The sequence below is a fragment of the Sinocyclocheilus rhinocerous genome, unplaced genomic scaffold (genome assembly GCF_001515625.1).
Source record: "Sinocyclocheilus rhinocerous isolate Xijiao unplaced genomic scaffold, SAMN03320098_v1.1 scaffold1467, whole genome shotgun sequence".
NCBI lineage: Eukaryota > Metazoa > Chordata > Actinopteri > Cypriniformes > Cyprinidae > Sinocyclocheilus > Sinocyclocheilus rhinocerous.
In genome coordinates, this window is record NW_015647960.1 from 719,560 (window position 1) to 740,102 (window position 20,543).

General features: G+C 35.0%; 1 protein-coding gene across 1 annotated transcript in view; it reads right to left on the bottom strand.

Annotated features, from left to right (window-relative positions):
* Window positions 1-20,543, bottom strand: part of cemip (cell migration inducing hyaluronidase 1) — a gene marked incomplete at its 5' end in the record, with an annotated part of 67,409 nt that overhangs the window by 14,736 nt on the left and 32,130 nt on the right. The window contains 10 exons of the mRNA XM_016513977.1: window positions 459-674; window positions 2,066-2,246; window positions 6,262-6,417; window positions 6,706-6,741; window positions 8,224-8,355; window positions 8,634-8,719; window positions 10,042-10,170; window positions 10,407-10,476; window positions 13,153-13,358; window positions 16,719-16,928. Coding sequence (XP_016369463.1) covers window positions 459-674; window positions 2,066-2,246; window positions 6,262-6,417; window positions 6,706-6,741; window positions 8,224-8,355; window positions 8,634-8,719; window positions 10,042-10,170; window positions 10,407-10,476; window positions 13,153-13,358; window positions 16,719-16,928 — 1,422 coding nt within the window. The remainder of the gene's footprint in view (window positions 1-458; window positions 675-2,065; window positions 2,247-6,261; window positions 6,418-6,705; window positions 6,742-8,223; window positions 8,356-8,633; window positions 8,720-10,041; window positions 10,171-10,406; window positions 10,477-13,152; window positions 13,359-16,718; window positions 16,929-20,543) is intronic.

Genomic DNA, 20,543 nt, shown 5'->3' on the forward strand with positions numbered 1-20,543 from the left:
GAAAGGAAAACTTGAAATCGCATCATATTTAAGGCTTAATATAATTTAAACGGATGAGTTACAAAAAAATTCACCCCCCTCACAGTTGTCATGAAGGGCAAAATTAGCTATATAGACCAAAATCATTTTTTGTACCAGGTTATAAACATGTTTTTTTCTGCTGTAAAGTTGGGTATTTTAACATGGGGAGTCTATGGGATTGACTCCCTTTTGCAGCCAACCTCTAGCGGCCAGTTGACGAATTACAGTTTAAGTCACTTCCGTGTTGGCTTCACGAGAGAGAGCGGGAGGTTGCCGCTTGGTGTAGATGCTTGTGTCCCGACTGGCCGAATGAAGGCCGCTGGCACCAGACATGCAGGGGCGTAGCCATCATTTCAGAAGTGAGGGGGACAAAAATGTTATATATAACATACATGGGAATGTTTTGGGAGTAACAGGAGGGTGTGGGTCAGACTCACCTGGGCGTAGTGCCCGCTGCAGATGGCAGCTCTCCAGTCGGGGATGTCAATGCAATCAGGGTGTCTCAGGAGCCAGTTGTCCTCTTTGACCAGGAAAGCACCCGGGTATTCGCTCACCGAGCCGTCGATGTCGTGGAAAATGGTTGTCTTGTCACCATCCATCTCCATCTTGCTGAACCAGGGGCCCGGTTCACCAAAGAACACGCGTGAAGTAATCTAGAGCCACGATTGGAGACAAGGGAATGGTAAACTTGGGAAATTAGGAAATTGTTTAGAAATGACTTGCTTGTATTCTCTGAAAACAATTTTTGTTATAAAATCTGAAAACTGATTTGGCATCTGATTTGGACCAACAAATTTGGTTCTAAATCGGACACATAGCTAACCTACATTTAAACATCTTAATTGAGAATATTTTGCATGATCTATTTATATATTCACACTTGCTGTACCATTTAAAACTTTGGGGTCAGTACGATTTTGTTAATGATTTTGAAAGTCTCTTATGCTAACCAAAGCTGCATTTATTTAATCAAAAATACAGCAAAAAAAGAAAAGAAAAAAAAAAGAAAGAAAATTACAATTACAATTTAAAATGACTGAATGGTGTTGTAATATATTTTAAAATATAATTTATTCCTGTGATCAAAGCTGTATTTTCAGCATAATTACTCCAATCTTCAGAGTAACATGATCCTTCAGAAATCATTCTAATATGCTGATTTGCTACTCAAGAAATATACAACATTTTGTCAGAATTCTTTGATAAACAGAAAGATTTTTAGTATTTATTTAATATAGAAATCTTTTAAAACATAAGTCTTCACTGTCACTTCTGATCAATTTAATGCATCCTTGCTGATTAAAAGTATTAATTTCTTTAAAAAAAAACTGACCCCAAAATTGTGAACATTAGATTAAATTAAATAGCCATTTAGTCATGCTTATTTTTGGATATTCTGGTTAATTAAACACTATAAAGCAAAAATGTTAATATTTATGACTCTAAATTCTGATTGGATGAGCCATGTGTAAAGCTGTTACTAATTCTCACATCTGTGTGTTCACGTTTGTTAAATTCTATATTACTGTGGCAAGCTGCAATGTTGCTCGGCAACCATAAACAGAAACATTCCAATTTGTTACATTTATATTAGTTCTCTGCCTTGACTTGTTCGGGATGCATGACAACATGTTTCTTTGTTGCTTTCACATAGAAATATCTTAAAGCAATGCTGTCCACTTATAGCAAGTTTACAGTATATACTTGACCAAATATATCATCATAAACAATATTCAAAATATTTCTTCTGGCGTACAGTATGTACGGCCACACAATCAGATCTGTGCTTTAGACCTTGCAGCCAATGAAGCCTCATATCTGACTATTGGAAGTGACAGGAGGGTGGGAGAGAGGTGATTATAACCAGAGGAAGGACAACCTCTGTCAGTGAGAAGACGCTCTAAAATGTTATAATCCTCTTTGACAACCTGCACAAAATCAATTAGAGTTCCTGGAATAGCTCACAGCGCAATGAGTGCTGCTGACATATATTTTGTCACAGGGGTCACAAAGATCTGGATGATACCGGACATCGCTTGATTACCGGCACGTCATCGAAGGTGATGTCGGTGACGTTGTTGTTCGGGCAGCTCTGCCACGAGTTGTTCAGGCGGAAGCCAAAAGCGCTGGTGTGTCGCCCGTCGAGAGCGATGAATTTGCGGAAAGTGCAGTTCTGGATGTTGATTGGTCCGTCGTAGATTTGCATTCCACGAATGGGGAAGTCCCTGCAGGGCAGAGGGCAATGACACCCGTGAACTGGTTTCCACTCATCAAATAACATCCAGGATGAGACATTTGCTCCATGTAATGCAAAGTACAGTGGATAGTTGCAAATATGAACTGAGAAAAACATTTACAAAATCAACAGAAATTATATATTCTGAGTAACTAGATGCACTAAATTAAAAAGCGCTGGTGTGTCGCCCATCGAGAGCGATGAATTTGCGGAAAGTGCAGTTCTGGATGTTGATTGGTCCGTCGTAGATTTGCATTCCACGAATGGGGAAGTCCCTGCAGGGCAGAGGGCAATTATGAACTGGTTTCCACTCATCAAATAACATCCAGGATGAGACATTTGCTCCATGTAATGCAAAGTACAGTGGATAGTTGCAAATATGAACTGAGAAAAACATTTACAAAATCAACAGAAATTATATATTCTGAGTAACTAGATGCACTAAATTAAAAAGGGTAATTCTTTTGTATTTTTGTATTATATACTAGTGTTTTCTAATATTTAGAATTAGCTTCTAATTTTAATTTTACTCTCATTTTTTTAAATAATTTTGTTATGTACTTTTCATTTGTAATTAATTAAATAATTTGATTAATTAATTTTTATTTTAGTTTTTTAGTTAAGCTGTAGTTTATTTTTATCTTTAGATAGTAATTTTAGTGATACAACCTAAACTTATTTTATTGAAAACATTCTAATTTTGTTTAGTTTTTCATCTAATATTTATATATGATTTATTTCAGCTTTATCTCAATTAAAAAGATTTTAATAGTTTTGCTTTAATGATAATAACAGTGAACTGAATAACAAAAATATTGACTTATGCATTCATAATATTATGTTTTGCCTTGTCTTGAGAACAAAATCTTGAGATGACTTTTTACTGTTGTTGTTGTTATCAATAATAATAATATTTTGAATTAGCTTTTATTTTTGTATTATCAGTTGTAATTATAGTTTAATTTTTAGTAATTTTGCTATGTGCTTATATATTAAAAAAAAAAAATTGTTCTTTAGGTTACATTTATTCTCATTTTAGTTTTAGTTTATACTTATTTCCAATTAGTAATTTTAGTGATTCAACTTAAACTTATTTCAGGTATTTGCCAATGCACACTTTCTCATTGTTGTTTAGTTTTTCCATCTAATATTTATATTTTATTTTGTTTCAGCTTTATTTCAATGAACAAAAATGTTTTTAATAGTTTTAGTTAACAGTAATTCCCCTGTATTGAATAACAAAATAATGACTTGTGCATTCATACAATATACATTTTTGCCTTGTCTTGAAAAAAAAAAAATTTGACTGAGATACATTTTTACTGTTATAATAATAATAATAATTATTATTATTATTATTTAAACAAAACAGAAAAGACTAACATATGACCTTTGTGGGTTTGGAAACAGTCATAAGGAATGAAGCTGCTCTTCTTATTATTATTTTCTTCCTCATTTTTAACAGCTATAACTTTCTCTCCCAGCGGTGCAAACTCCCCAAACTTGGCATGCATGAAGAGTCTGGGGTTAATTGCATTTTCTTTAATTTTGGGATGGATGGGATGTATGGTTGCCTAGCAACTAGAGGTTAAATTTTCAATATTTCAAACGCCCGCTGCCCTGTCTGAGCTTAAAATTTCACAGTCCTTCTTATGAGTGACAAATTTTCCCAAAGGACCCATAAGTTTCGCCCTGTAAGTTGTTTTATCATTATTTTCTTCTCATCAACTGCTTATCAGATGGTGATTTTTTTTATATGGCATCTTTGAATAGCCAGTATAAGTTTGCAAAAGTTAAACAGATGCATTTTTCTAAATGTATTCATTAAAATGCAAGATTGTCAATGCAAATGACAAGTGTATTTGCATGTGCAGACTTTATAAATGTGTAGTGAATTATAAATCCCAACTGGAACAAAATTGCAATTTTGTTTGAATCAATTGTTTTTGCAAATCTATTTACTGCCACTTCACCTTTCAAATGTGGCTTATCCTTTCTACAAATGGCTGTTCTTTTAAGAGAACAATTCAAATGACAGTGACGGCTGAATTTTCAAATTAAAGTTCTTTTCTACAATCTAAAAGAATAATGCTTGAAGTTTAAAGAAGGCACCTGACACTTTTCAGAGAAAGAGAGAGATTTTTTTTCAGTTTGACTCTCATGGGTGCAATAAAGATGGTGGTACAAGTGTTTTAGCATTCAATTTTTGTACACATCCACACAAAATCCAGCATTTTCTATAGGAGCAGAAGAATATAAAGTGACAGGTGCTGAGCTGCAATATTACAGATGAAAGTCAAGCACATGAAATCCTCAAGCCCTGTCAGGTATAAAGGAGTCTAGTGATAAATTGCTCTGAGTCGTCAGAGAAAACAAAGTAAAAGCTGAAACTTTGGATTGATTTCTTCCCAATTGTAAACAGAACTCACTAAGCATATTTCATCTTTACAGCAGTTTCCTCTACTGACTGGATTCCACTAATTATGGCTTGGAGCTATTTATTTCCGCTATTTAGTTTATTGCAGGTGTTGCAGAAACTACATACTTCACCTTCAGTCAAAATGAAGTCCAAATGTACTTTTTTACTTTCTGAAAGGAATAGATCACCCAAAAATGAAAATGTACTCACCCTCAGGCCATCCCAAATGTAGATGAGTTGGTTTCTTTATGGGGACAGATTTGGAGAAAGGTAGCATTGCATCACTTGCTCACCAATGGATGCTCTGATGTGAATGGGTGCCGTCAGAATGAGAGTCCAAACAGCTGATAAAAACATCACAAGAATCCACAAGTAATGCACACCACTCCAGTCCATCAATTACAAGTCCATATTGTGAAGCGGAAAAAATGCATGTTTGTTAGAAACAAATATATCATTAAGGCATTTTAACTTTAAAACTTTGCTTCCGGCTAAGAAGGCTTTCAGTCCATAATCCATAATAATGCTTTCTCCAGTGAAAAAGTCCATCCCCTGTTGTCCTCTCACATCAAAATCCACCCAGATGTTTGTTTATGAACTGTTTTTGCTTGTAATCAGTTCTTGATCTGCACATATTTCACTCCTGATTCAGACAAGATGACTTAACTTGCGAAAGCAATATTATGGATAAAGGACTTGTACTTTAGCCATTAAAAATGCGTCTTAATGATTCATTTGTTTCTTACAAACAGCTTTTCACTTCACAAATTGTCAGACTGGAGTGGTGTGGATTATTGTGATGTTTTTATCAGCTGTTTGGACTCTCATTCTGACGGCACCCATTCACTGCAGAGCATCCATTGGTGAGCAAGTGATGTAATGCTACATTTCTCCAAATCTGTTCCCATGAAGAAACAAACTCATTTACATATTGGATGGCCTGAGGGTGAGTACTTTTTTTTTTTTTTGGATGAACTATTCCTTTTATACATATTCATGATCTTACTTCAGAGAAAACATTATTCCTTTTTTGATATTTTGAATATTTCAACCCATCTCAACCCACTCTTCATGATCCAATCAATTCCCGATGGACCTTGATGCATATAAATGCCATATATGCACATATATTAACAGAAGTAAATTGATTTCAATTGCAGATTCATATTGACAACTCACTTAAGCCTTTGGGCAACAAAAGTTGCTGAAGGCACTATCACCCTTTTGCCATTTGTAATTATTTCATTCAGTATTAAAAAAAACAAAATCTTTCATTTCACCAGTTCTAGGGCAGCTGTGATATCTCAGGACATCTAATTCAGTGATATCTGTCAGATAATGGGCATATTTTCTGAGTGCCATTTTACAAAAATGGCTTACAGCACCTTTAAGACAAAATGTGGGCATTACGAGGTCAAAGTCAAAACCAAGGCCGGGGTGATTTTTCTCTTTGCAAAACCACCGAAATGAACAAATGTTTCCCTGGAAACCTTAGTGCACACTTCCAAGCATTCACAACACTTTTAAATAGTGTTTTAAAGTGCAAAAACAAGATAAATGGTAAACTGGGGTTCACAACACTCACACTCCTCTGGGCAGAGACCTGCCGAGATGATCGGGGCCGCCCGGACCCCAGGATTGATCATTCAAGTCGGGCATCCCTCTGTTCCCGCTCTCTCCCACGAACAGAGAGTTCTTCACCTCCTGACGGGAGCCATCATCATCCGGGAAGGTTCCTCCACTACGCACGAACACAGAAGCACAAAGTGAGAAAAACAGGGTGCGAATCCACACCTTTTGAAAATATACACCACATCTCTGCTGCGTTCTCACCAATAAATTACTTTCACATTCCCACAAAAGCCCTGACTCCTTCCCTGCATCTTAAGAAGTCGCCCATATAAGGCATTTTCCAATTACAGGCACTACAATGAATTGAGCAAATATGAACACATTTCATTTTTAGACTGCTGAAATGTGTGCAAAGAAAATAGTAGAATAAAGGAAAAATGGTGATTAGCGAGTTTACCTGGCGAGAGTCAGGCCGATTCCATTATCAGCGAACCTGCGTGCAATTAAGAACATGTCAATGCTGACCGCATGCACACCGCAATAACGCTCAACAGATTCAAGAGTGCAGACAATCACAACTGACTCACAAGCATGACTGAAGTCATAGATCTGTCAGAGATGCACAAAAGAATGAGAATTTATTTGCCGACTGTAGCTATTTTACTGAAGCTATGTTAAATCCCTCACATTTAAAAAATGTAGTGCATTTAAATCATCAATTTTAATGAAGCCCTTCAGTGGACATTGCATTTTGTAAGTGATATTTGATGCATGTATGATGAATTCAGATTCATCATACAAAAACAACTGCTCATGTTAAACGAGATAGTAAACATTTATCTGGATAAATAAAATAATAAAATAAAATAAAATGCTAAGAAGATGCCATAATGACATAAATGTCACACAATGACATAAATACCAGTGGAAAATTTAAGATTAAATGTCCCATCTGGCTCGGATTGGATTGAAATGAAATGAAATAAAATAAAATATGCTGTTAAGAAGATGACATAAATGCCAGTGGAAAATTTAAGATTAAACGTCCCATCTGTATATGAAACTAAACTAAAATAAAATAAAAAATAATAATAATATAAAAAATAAAATAAAATAAAATAAATAAAATAAAATATGCTGTTAAGAAGATGACATGACATAAATGCCAGTAGAAAATTTAAGATTAAACGTCCCATCTGTATATGAAAATAAAATAAAATAATAAAATATGCTGTTAAGAAGATGACATAATGACATAAATGCCAGTGGAAAATTTAAGATTAAAGGTGCTGTATGTAAGTTTTTGACTCTACTAAAGCATAAAAATGCCATAATATGTTTGCAGATATTTAAGAAACATGCTAAGTTAACATACTTGTTTATCTGAAAAACAATGCTACAGTCAGTTATTCTCCTTTGAAAATGTGCGTTCCGGGCCGGAATGTTTTGGTTTGTGAAACCAAACTGCCAGTTTACCCAATTGTATTTCGGCACCCCGGGTTGCCAGTTGGCGGAAAAAACAGCGTATTTCATTTCAATCATCGTCAAGTGCGCTCGTTCCTGTTGGTGTCGTCAATCTGGCAACCTGTGTGTGCGTCAAGTCTGAGGAGGAGGGGCCGGGTGAAAAAACCCTCCCAATATTTTGAATTTGGACTGCAATACCTAGTTCAACCACTCGGTGTCAAACCTACATACAGCACCTTTAAACGTCCCATCTGTATATGAAAAAAATAATAAATAAATAAAATAAAATAAAATATGATGTTAAGAAGATGACATAATGACATAAATGCCATTGGAAAATTTAAGATTAAACATCCCATCTGTATATGAAAATAAATAAATAAATAAATAAAATATGCTGTTAAGAAGATGACATAATGACATAAATGCCAGTGGAAAATTTAAGATTAAACGTCCCATCTGTATAAAATAAAATAAAATAAAATAAAATAAAATAAAATAAAATGCTTACTGGCAATCGTCCAGCCAAACGTCTCCTCCTCTTAGCCATGCACCATGGTCCTGGTTCTTGTAGGCCACAAAATGGTGGACTAGAGCAGGAACTCTTGGTTTGAAGGGGTCTGAGTCCTGGTGTGGGCCGTACCTGCCAATAAAAAGGCTCGGCATGAATGCAAATTAACTGGCTAAATCGTATAGTTTATTGTCCCTACTAAAAAGACCAGAATGCCACACTGAGTACCAGCACAGTGATGTTATTAACTAAGCTGGTGTGTTGGTTAACTAGCAGCATGATCTTTGTGGTTGTCAAAGCTGAGGTATATTGGCTTCAGAAGACTGAGCACTGGTCATATGAACTACTTCTGAAAAACTTTTGTGAGTTTTGCCGTTTCGGAGCAGGGGTGAGAAACTGCAAATGCTAACCTCGCTCCTATGAGGGAGAGGTAGGGTCTCTTGTCCTTCGCATTAGCCTCAGTCGTCTTTACTCCATGATCGAGGATCATCCCCGCCTACCATAATACATAAACAAAACCAAACATGAGTGTCATGCTACACCCCATTTAAAATACTGAGATATACAGCAATTTGTTCACTCTTCTTTATTATTATAAGTATTATGCATATTTTATAAGCTCATACTAATTAAGAGAATATATGTAATATTTGTACTTTTACATTACACTGGAGAACCATTTAAAATTAACTAGTGAAGGCATAAAAACCCAAAAATTTAATATACACACTTTCCCTTATACACTATCTGTCATTAGTCTGGGGTCAGTAAGATTTTAAAGAAGTGAATACTTTTATTTATCAAGGATGCGTTAAATTGATCAAAAGTTAAATTTTCTATTTCAAAATAAATTCTGTTCACTTTCTATTATAAAAAAAAAAAAATCCTAAAAAAATTCTAAGAAAAATTCAAGAAGTACAATCACAATTGCTTACATGTAGTTGTTTAAAAGTGACAATAAAGATATTTATAATGTTGCAAAAGATTATTATATTTAAAATGAATGCTGTTCTTTTGAAGTTCCAGTTCATCAAAGAATCCTGAAAAAATATATAAAATTTTCTACAAAAATATTAAGCAGCACAACTGTTTTCAGCATTGATAATAATAATAATAAATGTTTCTTGAGCAGCAAATCAGCATATTAGATTGATTTCTGAAGGATCATGTGACACTGAAAACTGGAGTAATGATACTGAAAATTCAGTATTGAATCACAGGAATAATTACATTTGAAAATGTATTCAAATAGAAAACAGTTATTTTAAAAAACTGAATATAATTTCACAATTTTACTGTATTTTTGATCAGCCTTGATGAGCAGGAGAGGCTTTTTCAAAAACATAAAAAAATCTTACTGGCTCCAAACTTTTGAACAATCCATTTTTCCAAACAAAACTTTAGAAAAACACCAGCTTACATGCAAAAAAAGAAAAAAAAAACATCTCAGTTTTCCTCACTGTAAAAGCTTGGCATCATAAAGATAAGTTGCACTGTACTGAGGATCGTACTGTATTTCAGCACAAAGACACCAACCTCGGATTCCCCAACCCGTAAATCATGTTTTATTAAAGGGCTAAGTAGCTAGCAGCTCAAAATGAATTATTTTTCAATTACGGTGGCCGCACTGAGAATGACGGTATAGATTACAGCGGGAGGGCGAGAGAAAACGTTCGCTTGAACAACAAGGTCATCAATCTCAAGCATCGGCCTTTTAATGGTGTATACAGAGAGCGGCGCTAGCGGCACCTATATCTCCGGTGCTGTGGCCCACTTTCATTCACGACGACACACACACACACACACATTCACACTCACCCTGTAATTGGAATGAGCTCTGTTATTAATGAACAGCCCCATGGGTGTATGTTCGGACTTGCCGGGGGAATACATGCCCTCTGATGGACCGGTGGGGACGTGGTGGAAAATGAACCAGAATCCTGTTTCCTGCAAGACCACACACACACACACATATTACATGTGCACGGAGACAGTGCTAATGGCCGTCCTAATGACACAAAACGCATTTGGAATGAGCTCACAGCGGTATATAAAAAATATCCGTGGCTAAGCAACACACGGCGCTGTATGATCCATCACAAATAAGCATGGTACGTGGAAAGGTGCCACCGAGATACAGCGGCACCATTTATCAGAGGCATCGCTGTGGTAACGAGACTAACCTCGGATCCGGCCGCGGCACAGTTGATGAGATTGTTATTGGGGTTAGCCATCCAGAAGGTGGAGGTGGCGCTGAGAAAGAGAGAGAAGGACACTGATTAGATTGTACGGCTTCTCATTGCTGCCCAATTCTGCCGCCACAGACATAAACAAACACGGCTGACATTTAGCACATGTCCATTTTTAACCTCATTGCAACCAGATTCGGCTCTACTGTAACTAAATGTGGAAAAAACACATGAGAGATTCATCCTTTTTCTGCTTGTGCCAATTTATTATTAACAGGAAAGGGAAATTGGTTGGGGAGAGAAGAGAGAATGGGATCAGGACACAAATCTATCTATCTATCTATCTATCTATCTATCTATCATCTCATTTTCAACTCATTTTGGCTGATAGCCGATGCCGATACCGATATATAATTATTTTTAACTTTGGTAAGTTTTTAACAAGAACTTATTTGTAAGAATTAAATAAACAATAATAAAGTTCTTTTATAATGACAGTACATTGAAGATTTGAAAATAACTATAAATAAACTATATATTAATCACTGCATTTTTCCCCCTGGATATTTATATTTAAAGCCATTATCGGCCGATTCCGATATCAGTCTGATAATATTGTGCATCCCTACTATCTATCTATCTATCTATCTATCTATCTATCATCTAATTTTCAACTCATTTTGGCTGATAGCCGATGCCGATACCGATACCGATATATAATTATTTTGAACTTTGGTAAGTTTTTAACAAGAACTTATTTGTTAGAATTAAATAAACAATAATAAAGTTATTTCATAATGACAGTACATTGAAGATTTTAAAATAACTATAAATAAACTATATATTAATCAATGCATTTTTCCCCCCGGATATTTATATTTAAAGCCATTATCGGCTGATTCTGATATCAGTCCGATAATATTGTGCATCCCTACTATCTATCTATCTATCTATCTATCTATCTGTCTATCTGTCTGTCTGTCTATCTATCTATCTATCTATCTGTTTGTCTATCTATGATGTGACATGAAATGAGATATGAAAATCTTACTGCAATATTTTAATATGTGACTTAATCACGAATGACTAAAGTGGTGATATTCCAGGATCTCTGGCAGTGTCTTCCTTTATAATTTAAGAGCTATAAAGCTTTATCCTCTCTATTGACCGAATTTCAATCTAAAAGGTGCGCCGTTCATGCAATATATATGAGAGCAATTAGCAATTTAATGCAATTGAACTCCCTAACGCTTTGGAAGGCTCTTCGTTCCACATGCTACATGGAACTGGAATAAATGCACGGAAAAGGTGTTTGCATGAAGATAAACATCCATGTGGGGGAAAAAAGCATCTGTTGCCTGTTGATGTGTTTGTGTGGCATTGGCACTGTTTTTAAGATGTGTAACTAGACATTGTTAAAAATGAAGGATTCAAGTCCATAAGTATTCACCTCATCCTAACGCTGCACACTTAACCACACTTCAAAGCAATTACAAATTAAACATTTACTGTCAACACCAAACCCCAGTTTTCCCAAACCAGACAGTTTCGCTGCCAGAGTTTAGCAGGGTTTCTTAATGTGGGGATGTTGTTATTTTAATTAGCAAAGACTATTCAAGGTTCTAAGAATGTGAGTGCATCCAAGGATAAAAATCATTACACAATAATGAGCTTGGGCGGAAACGATCATCAGTGCGACTGCATGTTGTGTTCTTGCTTTCTTAAGAGGAAGCCTTGATTAAAGAATACCAGTGAGAGTGAGAAAACAACTGAAAGAGGGTTTGTTAGAGGAATGAGTCAACAGAATGTAGCTACTGTAGTATAATAATCATGACAATGGTAACTCTTAATGACATAAAAAATTTGAGCTGCACAATTTGCTGCATGACAGCCATATTGCAATTAGTTTGACAAATACAGGAAATGCAATTTGAACAACATGATAATAACATTTCATTTCTTTGATATAAAAGCAATAATAAATATAACATTGCTTAGATATAAAAGATAAAAGAATAAACTAAACTAAACTAAACTAGGGTTGGTTTACGATGGTTGGCTAGTTATCCAGTCATCCAAGAGCCATTTGGTTCCATGAGGTCAACTAGTTCACTTATATATTAGTATATGTTTAAGTATATGTGCATATACAAATATATACATAAAGTAGTCAATATCAGGGTTCTTATCGTTAACTAATACTAAAACTATTAAAAACATTTTGTTACCTGAAATAAAGCTGAAATACAATAAAATGTAAATATTAGATAAAAAACTTTTTATAAGAAATGTAACATTTAAAAATGTTTTTAATGTTTGAAGCACTAAAATCAGCAGAATTACTATACTGAATAAATAAAAACTAAAACTGAAAAACAAATGAAACCTAAATAGTAATATTTAAAAAGAACAAAAAACTAATAAGATGACAAAATAAAAAAAATAAATTAAAACTGAAAATAAAAGTTTTTTTTTTAAATTAAAGCTATTTTAAAATTATTTTAAAATACATACATAAAATACATAACATTATAAAAAATTACAATTTATATAGAGAATAAATTCTGATCTATATCTATTTTATATATCTATTTTTAGTTTTGATCTTAATATTAGATCCGTATTCCTAAGGCAAAATAGTTCTTTCTTTTGATTTTAGGGTGACATATTCTTGGTTTCTTGAGCTACAATCATCCACACCATCCTCTCCAAGCTTATCTCTCTGGTCAGTGAGTTTTACCTGCAGTCCTGGCGCGGTTTGGCCACGTATCCAGGATAAGCTCCGTTGGTTATGTCACGACACATCTTGCTGTCTCTGTCGGAGGGCAGAAGTGTGCTCGCCTTCACCAGCAGACCCAGACAATGGTCGAACGTGTTCCTCTCCTCCGGTCCATCCTCAGTGAAGAAACAATGTCCTAAAGTGTCATAGCCGACAACATCCTTCACCTACAGAGAAATGAAGAACATTAGAAGACAGAAGATGAGGTTTTTAGCGACTGTCCTGAGGGCAAATAATGGAAACTTCACATAAAGACAAGTGAAAACTAACTAAAAGAAACCCAATGACTCATCATTTACTCTTAAAGAAAGAGGTCAAAGTACGCACATCCAAAAAAGTCTTGGCCAGGTGCAAGATCAAAAGGTACAACAAAAAATAGAAAAAAGATCTGCACACTGTTATTCTCCCTTTATTCAAAAAAGTTAAAAATAGCAACGTTTCGGTCAAAGACCTGCGTGTTTGCCTGACGAAGGTCTTTGCTATTTTTAACTTTTTTGAATAAAGGGAGAATAACAGTGTGCAGATCTTTTTTCTATTATCATCATTTACTCTTAAAATGAATCAGAATCAATGTGAATATTTTCAGTGACAAATGGCTTTAGAAGACTTAACCCTATGGTGCTGTTCGGCCATTTTTAACCAAAATAAAAAAACATATATATATATATATATATATTAGGGGTGTAACGGTACACAAATATGACAGTTCGGTACGTACCTCGGTTTTAACGTCACGGTTCGGTATGATTTCGGTACAGGAGGGGGAAATTTCTTTTTTTTTTAAATGGTTTACTGAACACGTATATATATGTTTTGTTTTTTAGAATGTTTTACGTCATCTGAATGGTACAAAACTTGGTAAAGGTTTTGGCACTTGCTATGTGAACACATACACAAAAAGGGTTAAATGGTCCCGAAAAAAATACCTGTCACACTTGTACTATTCGCAGTCAAAAATGGCCGCATTGGAAATGAATGGGAAGTGAATTTCATCTAGTGGAAATGTTTGGTATTGTGCCCAAACAAAATCTTACTGGCAGCAATTTTTTTGAGATATCAACCTGAAATTTGGAACACAACATCTTTAGATTTGTGGCTTTGATTTTCACATAATTTTAGACTAAAACATGTTTTGGAAATATAGATTTCCAAAAATGTAAAAATATTATTTTGTGCATTTTTCATAATAATAAAATTAAACTTCTATAACTTAAAAGCATTTACAATTTACTACAGTTTAAGCCGGAAATTGTATTTTCAGGTCTACGCTTACAAAGTGGTTAACAGGTAATAAATGGATCATAACTATTCCATAAATATAATTTAGTAACATAAAATCCCCTAAAAATACAAAATATTACATAAAAACATTAACAAAACTAAAATATAGTACATACATTTCATTGAGAGAAAAATTTTTTTTTGACCGCCGCAATATAGCGCACAAGTCGTATGGACAACTTTTATTTAGCTTTTTTGAAGTGTGTCAGTTTAAAACCCCATCCACAAAGTTTGGACATCCATCCAACATTTCCTTTTGCATGTCACAAAAGAAACAAACATTAAGGTGAGTAAACCATGACAAAATCCTCATATTTTCTATTCCTTCATGCAGTGCTCATGGTAACCAACAACTCAACATAAAAAAACACTACAAGATGTTTCCATAAAAGAAAGATGCCAGCTTCTCTTTTCCAGCACCTGCTGTGAATACATATTTCTAAAAGCCTCAGGTGAAGCTGAAATGCTGCACTTTTTGCCACCACATTCAACGCTGATGGAAACATCATCCGCTCAGTGAGAGCTGGCAAACAAACACGGTTTTTGGGAGTGAAAGCAATTCCATTAATCCTTTCAAAGAAATAGGTGAATTGCAAACTCCCTCAGTGTGTAATACAACTACCGCTGGGCAGAAGAACATTTAGCCTTCTTAAACGTATTAGAGGCAACCCTCGTCAAAGAGTTATTCACGTCAGAGCTCTGATGTTGGTGCGGCCCCCCCGCTGGCTCCAAAATAAAATCGTAGCATGCTATCACGAACAAATAATGTGGCTTTGCTGTACTGTAACCTTTCACCCCGTCTCCTGTGAAGAAAATAAAGCAGCTTACAGCAGCGCTCCTGCATCTTTGAGAAGTGTTTGAACAGCAGCTCCGCACTTTTTAGAAAATAAGCCAAGGACGGACTGCAATGCAATAAATGACAGATTCATATTCCTGTTCTGTTGAGCTCTGACAAAGCATATTTCATTTAACTAGATAGAGTCAAAAGAAGCCAAGTACTCTTTTCAGCTCCCCTATGATGTAAACAATACTGGAAAATCTGCTGGTTGACATCAGTATCAGCAAAACACCTGGATATCATGCAAGTGTAAACCAGAAAGCTTAGTTTGTCAATTACAAGGTTTTGACTACAAGGTTTAGTTTCCTGACTTGCCTGTTTTCCATCCATAAAGCTTCAATTTAAGTCTTGCAAAGAGCGCAGGGGTGTGGCATGTCAATCAAAATCAGACAGATGATTGACAGCTAGAGATCACTAAGAATGGAGGAGCAGCTACTGCAGGAAGGCATTGAGCCATATTGAAGATTGTAGAAGTTTTTCAGGATTCATCTTTTCAGGCTTTCTGCTTTTAGCCTGTCTTAAACTACTAGTCTTGGTTATGTAAAAGGGTTACAGAAAAACTCAATTCAAAATATGTTCTCTAAAAACCCTGAAAGTTTCATTATCTTAATTTTTTTCTTCTTCTTAAGAAAATGTATCTTGTTTGAAGTATTTTACATTTATACAGATAAAAACATTGTTAAAATTTTGCTTCTCAAGTAAATTGATCTTGTTTTAAGAATTTTTAGATACTGATACAAAACAAAAACAGTCAAATTAAAATGAGCTTCTCAAGTAAATTTATCGTGATTTAAGGATTTTTAGATATTTAAACAATTAAAAAAAAAACGTTTTCTTCTCAAGTACATTTATCAAGGATTTTAAGATATTCATGTAAATAAAAATGTTCAAATTTGCTTTTCATCTAAATTTATCTCGTTTTAATGGTGTTTAGATATTTATACAAATCCATCTATTCACATTGTTAACTTTTTAACCTGTCTTAAACTACTTTTCCATCCAATAGTATTCACCGTTAATGTGATCTATTTTTCATACTTCATTGGCAAATAGTTTGCCAGCTCACTAGATTACTTTATGCTTAAAGCAAAAGGAAAAAACTATTTGTCACTGGGTTACGAAAAACTTAAATCAAGATAAATTGTCTGAAAAATCTTATTATCTTATGATATTTTGTTTCTCAAATAATTGTATCTTGTTTTATGGATGTTTAGATATTCAGTGAATTTTGAGTAAATATTGTGTCCCAGTAGTTCTATGTCAGCGCTGTGTGAAAATGAAGGGAACGATAAATAAAAGATTCCATTTTATCAAAATCAAGAACTAAAGATTCCATTCTATTAATTTTGCAGCAGAGACTCATTATGGATGTCTCCAAGCACACATAACCTCTGCACGTGAAACTCACCAGCAGCCCGTTGGTGCCGTGGATGGTGACGCATCGGGAGAAGGTGTGATGAATGGACAGGTCTTTCACGTAAGTTGGTGGGTTGTAGCCTCCCTTCTCATCCACGTCCCCGTTCATATGGAAGTGGATGGGGTAGTGACCCATAGACTGCTGCCCCATGTGCTTTAACTCTACCCCTTCCATATGCACCGTGCGGAAACCTCGCTCCACCTGAAGAGTAAAACATAAGAGATGGGGAAATTACACTCTTTTGTGCTATTTTTGACTTGGACAATGATATTCATATCTGTCTTGGGGTCTAAAAAATATTTAATTGTAACTTGCACGTCATGTGATATGGAAGCTTGTTTCTGCCATGGGATAAAAAAAAAAGAAGAAGATGATAATTGCGATGTTTTATCTCACAATTCTGACTTTTTTTCTCGCAATTTTGAGAAAAAAGTAAAAAATTGCATGACATAAACTCAGAATTGCCAGATGTGGGAATAGAAATCTGAGAAAAAAATTTCAGAATTGTGAGATAAAACATCGCAATTATCTTCTTCTTCTCAATTCAAAAATTCGTAATTAAATTATTATTATTTTTTTAATAATGTGGAGGAAACATGCTTCCATATACGTGACCGTTAACTGACATCAGAAAACAAACCATGAACATGCAAGTGTGTTGATAAATTATTTAAATATTAACTTAAAATCATGAAAGTACTTCCATGTAAAAAAAAAAAATCGAAGTTGTAAATTAAATAAAGATCACTGGAGTATGTTTTACAAGAAAATACTATTTCAGCATTTCTACTTCAAAATTTCATGTTATTCATTGTGTTACTTGTCATTTCTTTGCAATTACTATTCTTTGTGACATTTACTAGCAATTTTTGAGTGAAAAAAAATTGTTTATACACTTTTTTTGTTTGTTTTTTTCAAGTAATTATTTTAAGTCAAAGGGGTTCGGCTGACAAAAAAAGTTTCAGAATCCCTGAAATAAAGAACAAAAGATTCCATTTTATTAATTTTGTAGCAGATACTCATTTCTGCAATTTTTGACTTTAATGGACAATGATATTAATATCCAAGTTGGGTGATCCGACAAGTGTTCACAGGGTCTATGCAAGTTGTGCTCCTTAATATGGAAATTCGAAATCTGAAACTCGAGAATCTAGACCAGGGGTAGGCAAGTTCGGTCCTAGGAAAGAACATCAAAAGTGAGAAATGTAAATATCATCACCCTTTCAGAATAAGATTTGAGACGTGCACGCCAGTGAATATATGCACGGGCGGGAAGTAAAGGTGTCAGATAGATTGATTTACTCTCTTCTCTCGTTCTCACACGTCTGGCAGAATGTTCACTTTTGGACTTCACGGCTGCCTTTTTTGTGACCTACATCAAATTGTTTCAAGTCAAAAGACGTGAAATATGCTGCACGTCATATCTGTGCAATGCAGTAGAATGCGAGTGAATGTAAGATGATTTGACGTTTCCCAGGGGAAGGTGGCACACTTTGGCTCCAATTAATGTCTTTCATCCTTTTGGACGGCCAAATGTACGATCTCACCCCAGCCTGACATTTCTCTAAATGTTTCATCAATTAGATTAGCCTGGCAAATATCATAAGAATGTGACAGCACGGCCTCGGAAAGCGGTTTTTATGACCTCCCTTGTGGTTGAAAACCATAAACACAAGCTCAAATTGTCCGGTCGGGTGTTAAGTGTGTCAGTGGGTTTTCAAACAAACAGGCCGAACATGTTTTCAAATGGGTGTGTGAGTCAAGAGCATTTTTGACTGACATGGATGATGACATGGATTGTTGACCCAAACATGGATACAGCTCTCATTAAATTACTAAACTCATTCCAACCAAATAATTAAATCATTTATGAGCCCCTGTCGACAAATATTTTTGTTGTCGAGAAGTCGTTTGATCTCATATGGCCTAATGTAAGGGCCTGCAATAATATGGTTTGACCAGTGTGGCGCTGTAGAGCAAGATTGTAATTCAGTCTTCCCATCCAATTAAGAAGACACAGCGCTATGTACAAACGAAGCCGAACCAGTAGAGTTTGGGAAAGGTTCCTTCCCATGTAGGGGTGGAAAGACTGTGGATCTTTTAAGAAAAGGATCAATAAAACATGAAATAGTTGATATACAAGTACCAAAACTATTAGAAAGGGTCATACACACAAAATATGGCAGGAATATTGGGACATAGCAGACACAGGGCGACATCTATACAGTATACAAAAACATGTAGGCATGAGTATGAGGCAGGACAGGAACCCAAAGGAAGAGAGGAAAATTAAACGTCGTAGAATAAGCCACGCTGGATTAAATCGAATGTTACAAAGAATAGGAAAACACCCCACTGGAATTTGCACCTTCTGCAATGCACAACAAACTGTAAAACACATAGTCACTATTAGAGTTTTCCCTCAATAAGCTCCTAATTTACTGCTTATTAATAGTTAGTAAGGTAATTATTAAGTTTAGGTATGGGGCATGAATAAGGGATCTAGAATATGGTCATGCAGAATAAGGCATTGATAAAGGCTTTATAAGTACTAACTAACAGCCAACATGCTAGTAATAGGCATGCTAATGAGCAACTAGTTAATAGTGAGAATTGGCCCTTAAAATGAAGTGCTACCATGCATTCTATTAGACTGCAAAATATATGAGAGTGAGAGATGCAAATTGGAAAACAAAACATGCCACTAAAGAATTTGCTTGGAAAACATCAGAGAAAAGTGTGTAGTCTCCTAATAAATCTGAGGAATACTGGGTTAATTGAGAGAATTTAGTGTGTGGGTTTATTCCTGTCAATCTTCTGTCCACACTCCAGTCCAGTAGGTGTCAGCAATGCTCCTATAAGTTGGTTTGCCAGCCATCATTAAAACCAAAAGAAGAAGAAGGAGAGGCGGCGTTTGGGAAAGTTTTATAAAACTAAAAACAGGAAATGCTGTCATGTGGTGAAGTTCTTTTTCATTCTTCGTTTGGGGGTAAAAAGAGGTTTGATATAAACAAGCAGTCGTTTACTGTTAGTCGTTTACTTTCCCGACGCTGCTGAACAAAATAAACACACAACAAATATGACAGTGGTGAGAAAGCAGCAGTTAAGAAAGCATCTGATCTTAGCGATGTGGATGTTTACATCAGATCTGCAATCAGCTCTATGTGTATATGCATATGTATAGAATATGTATTACTCAATATTTTAATGAATTACAAAAGCTGAATAAAAATGAAATAATCTGTGTTTAGTCGATTAATCATTCTAATAATCTTAAAATTAATCGATTATCAAAATATTCATCTGTTGCAGCCCTAGCCTGGTTACTGTGTTAAGGAGTTTCTAGGATGTTCTAGCTGGTTTCTAGGGTGGCAGACTAAAACTATAAACATTAAAACACTAAAATGAACAAAAACACAATGCCTCAAAGACTTCAAAATAGTCTAGGAAAAATGAAATATCCTAGCAGTAATTATTTAAATGATACTCAGTGTTGGGGGTAACTCATTACAAGTAACGTGAGTTACATAATCAGATTACTTTTTTCAAGTAACTAGTAAAGTAACGCATTACTTTTTAATTTTCAAGAGAATATCTGAGTTACGTTTTCAAATAAGTAATGCAAGTTACTTTTTTTTTTCAATTTATTGATTGACAGCTCCGGTCTCCATGTTGAGAGAAATCAGATGTTACTGTAGTTCTAAAATAAATATGAATATGCATTAATTCATCTCACCCACAAAAAAAAAAAGATTCAGTATGTGACGAGTGGGGGCGGGGCCGAGAGCCGTGGGAACGGAGCGAGGCCAGTGGAGT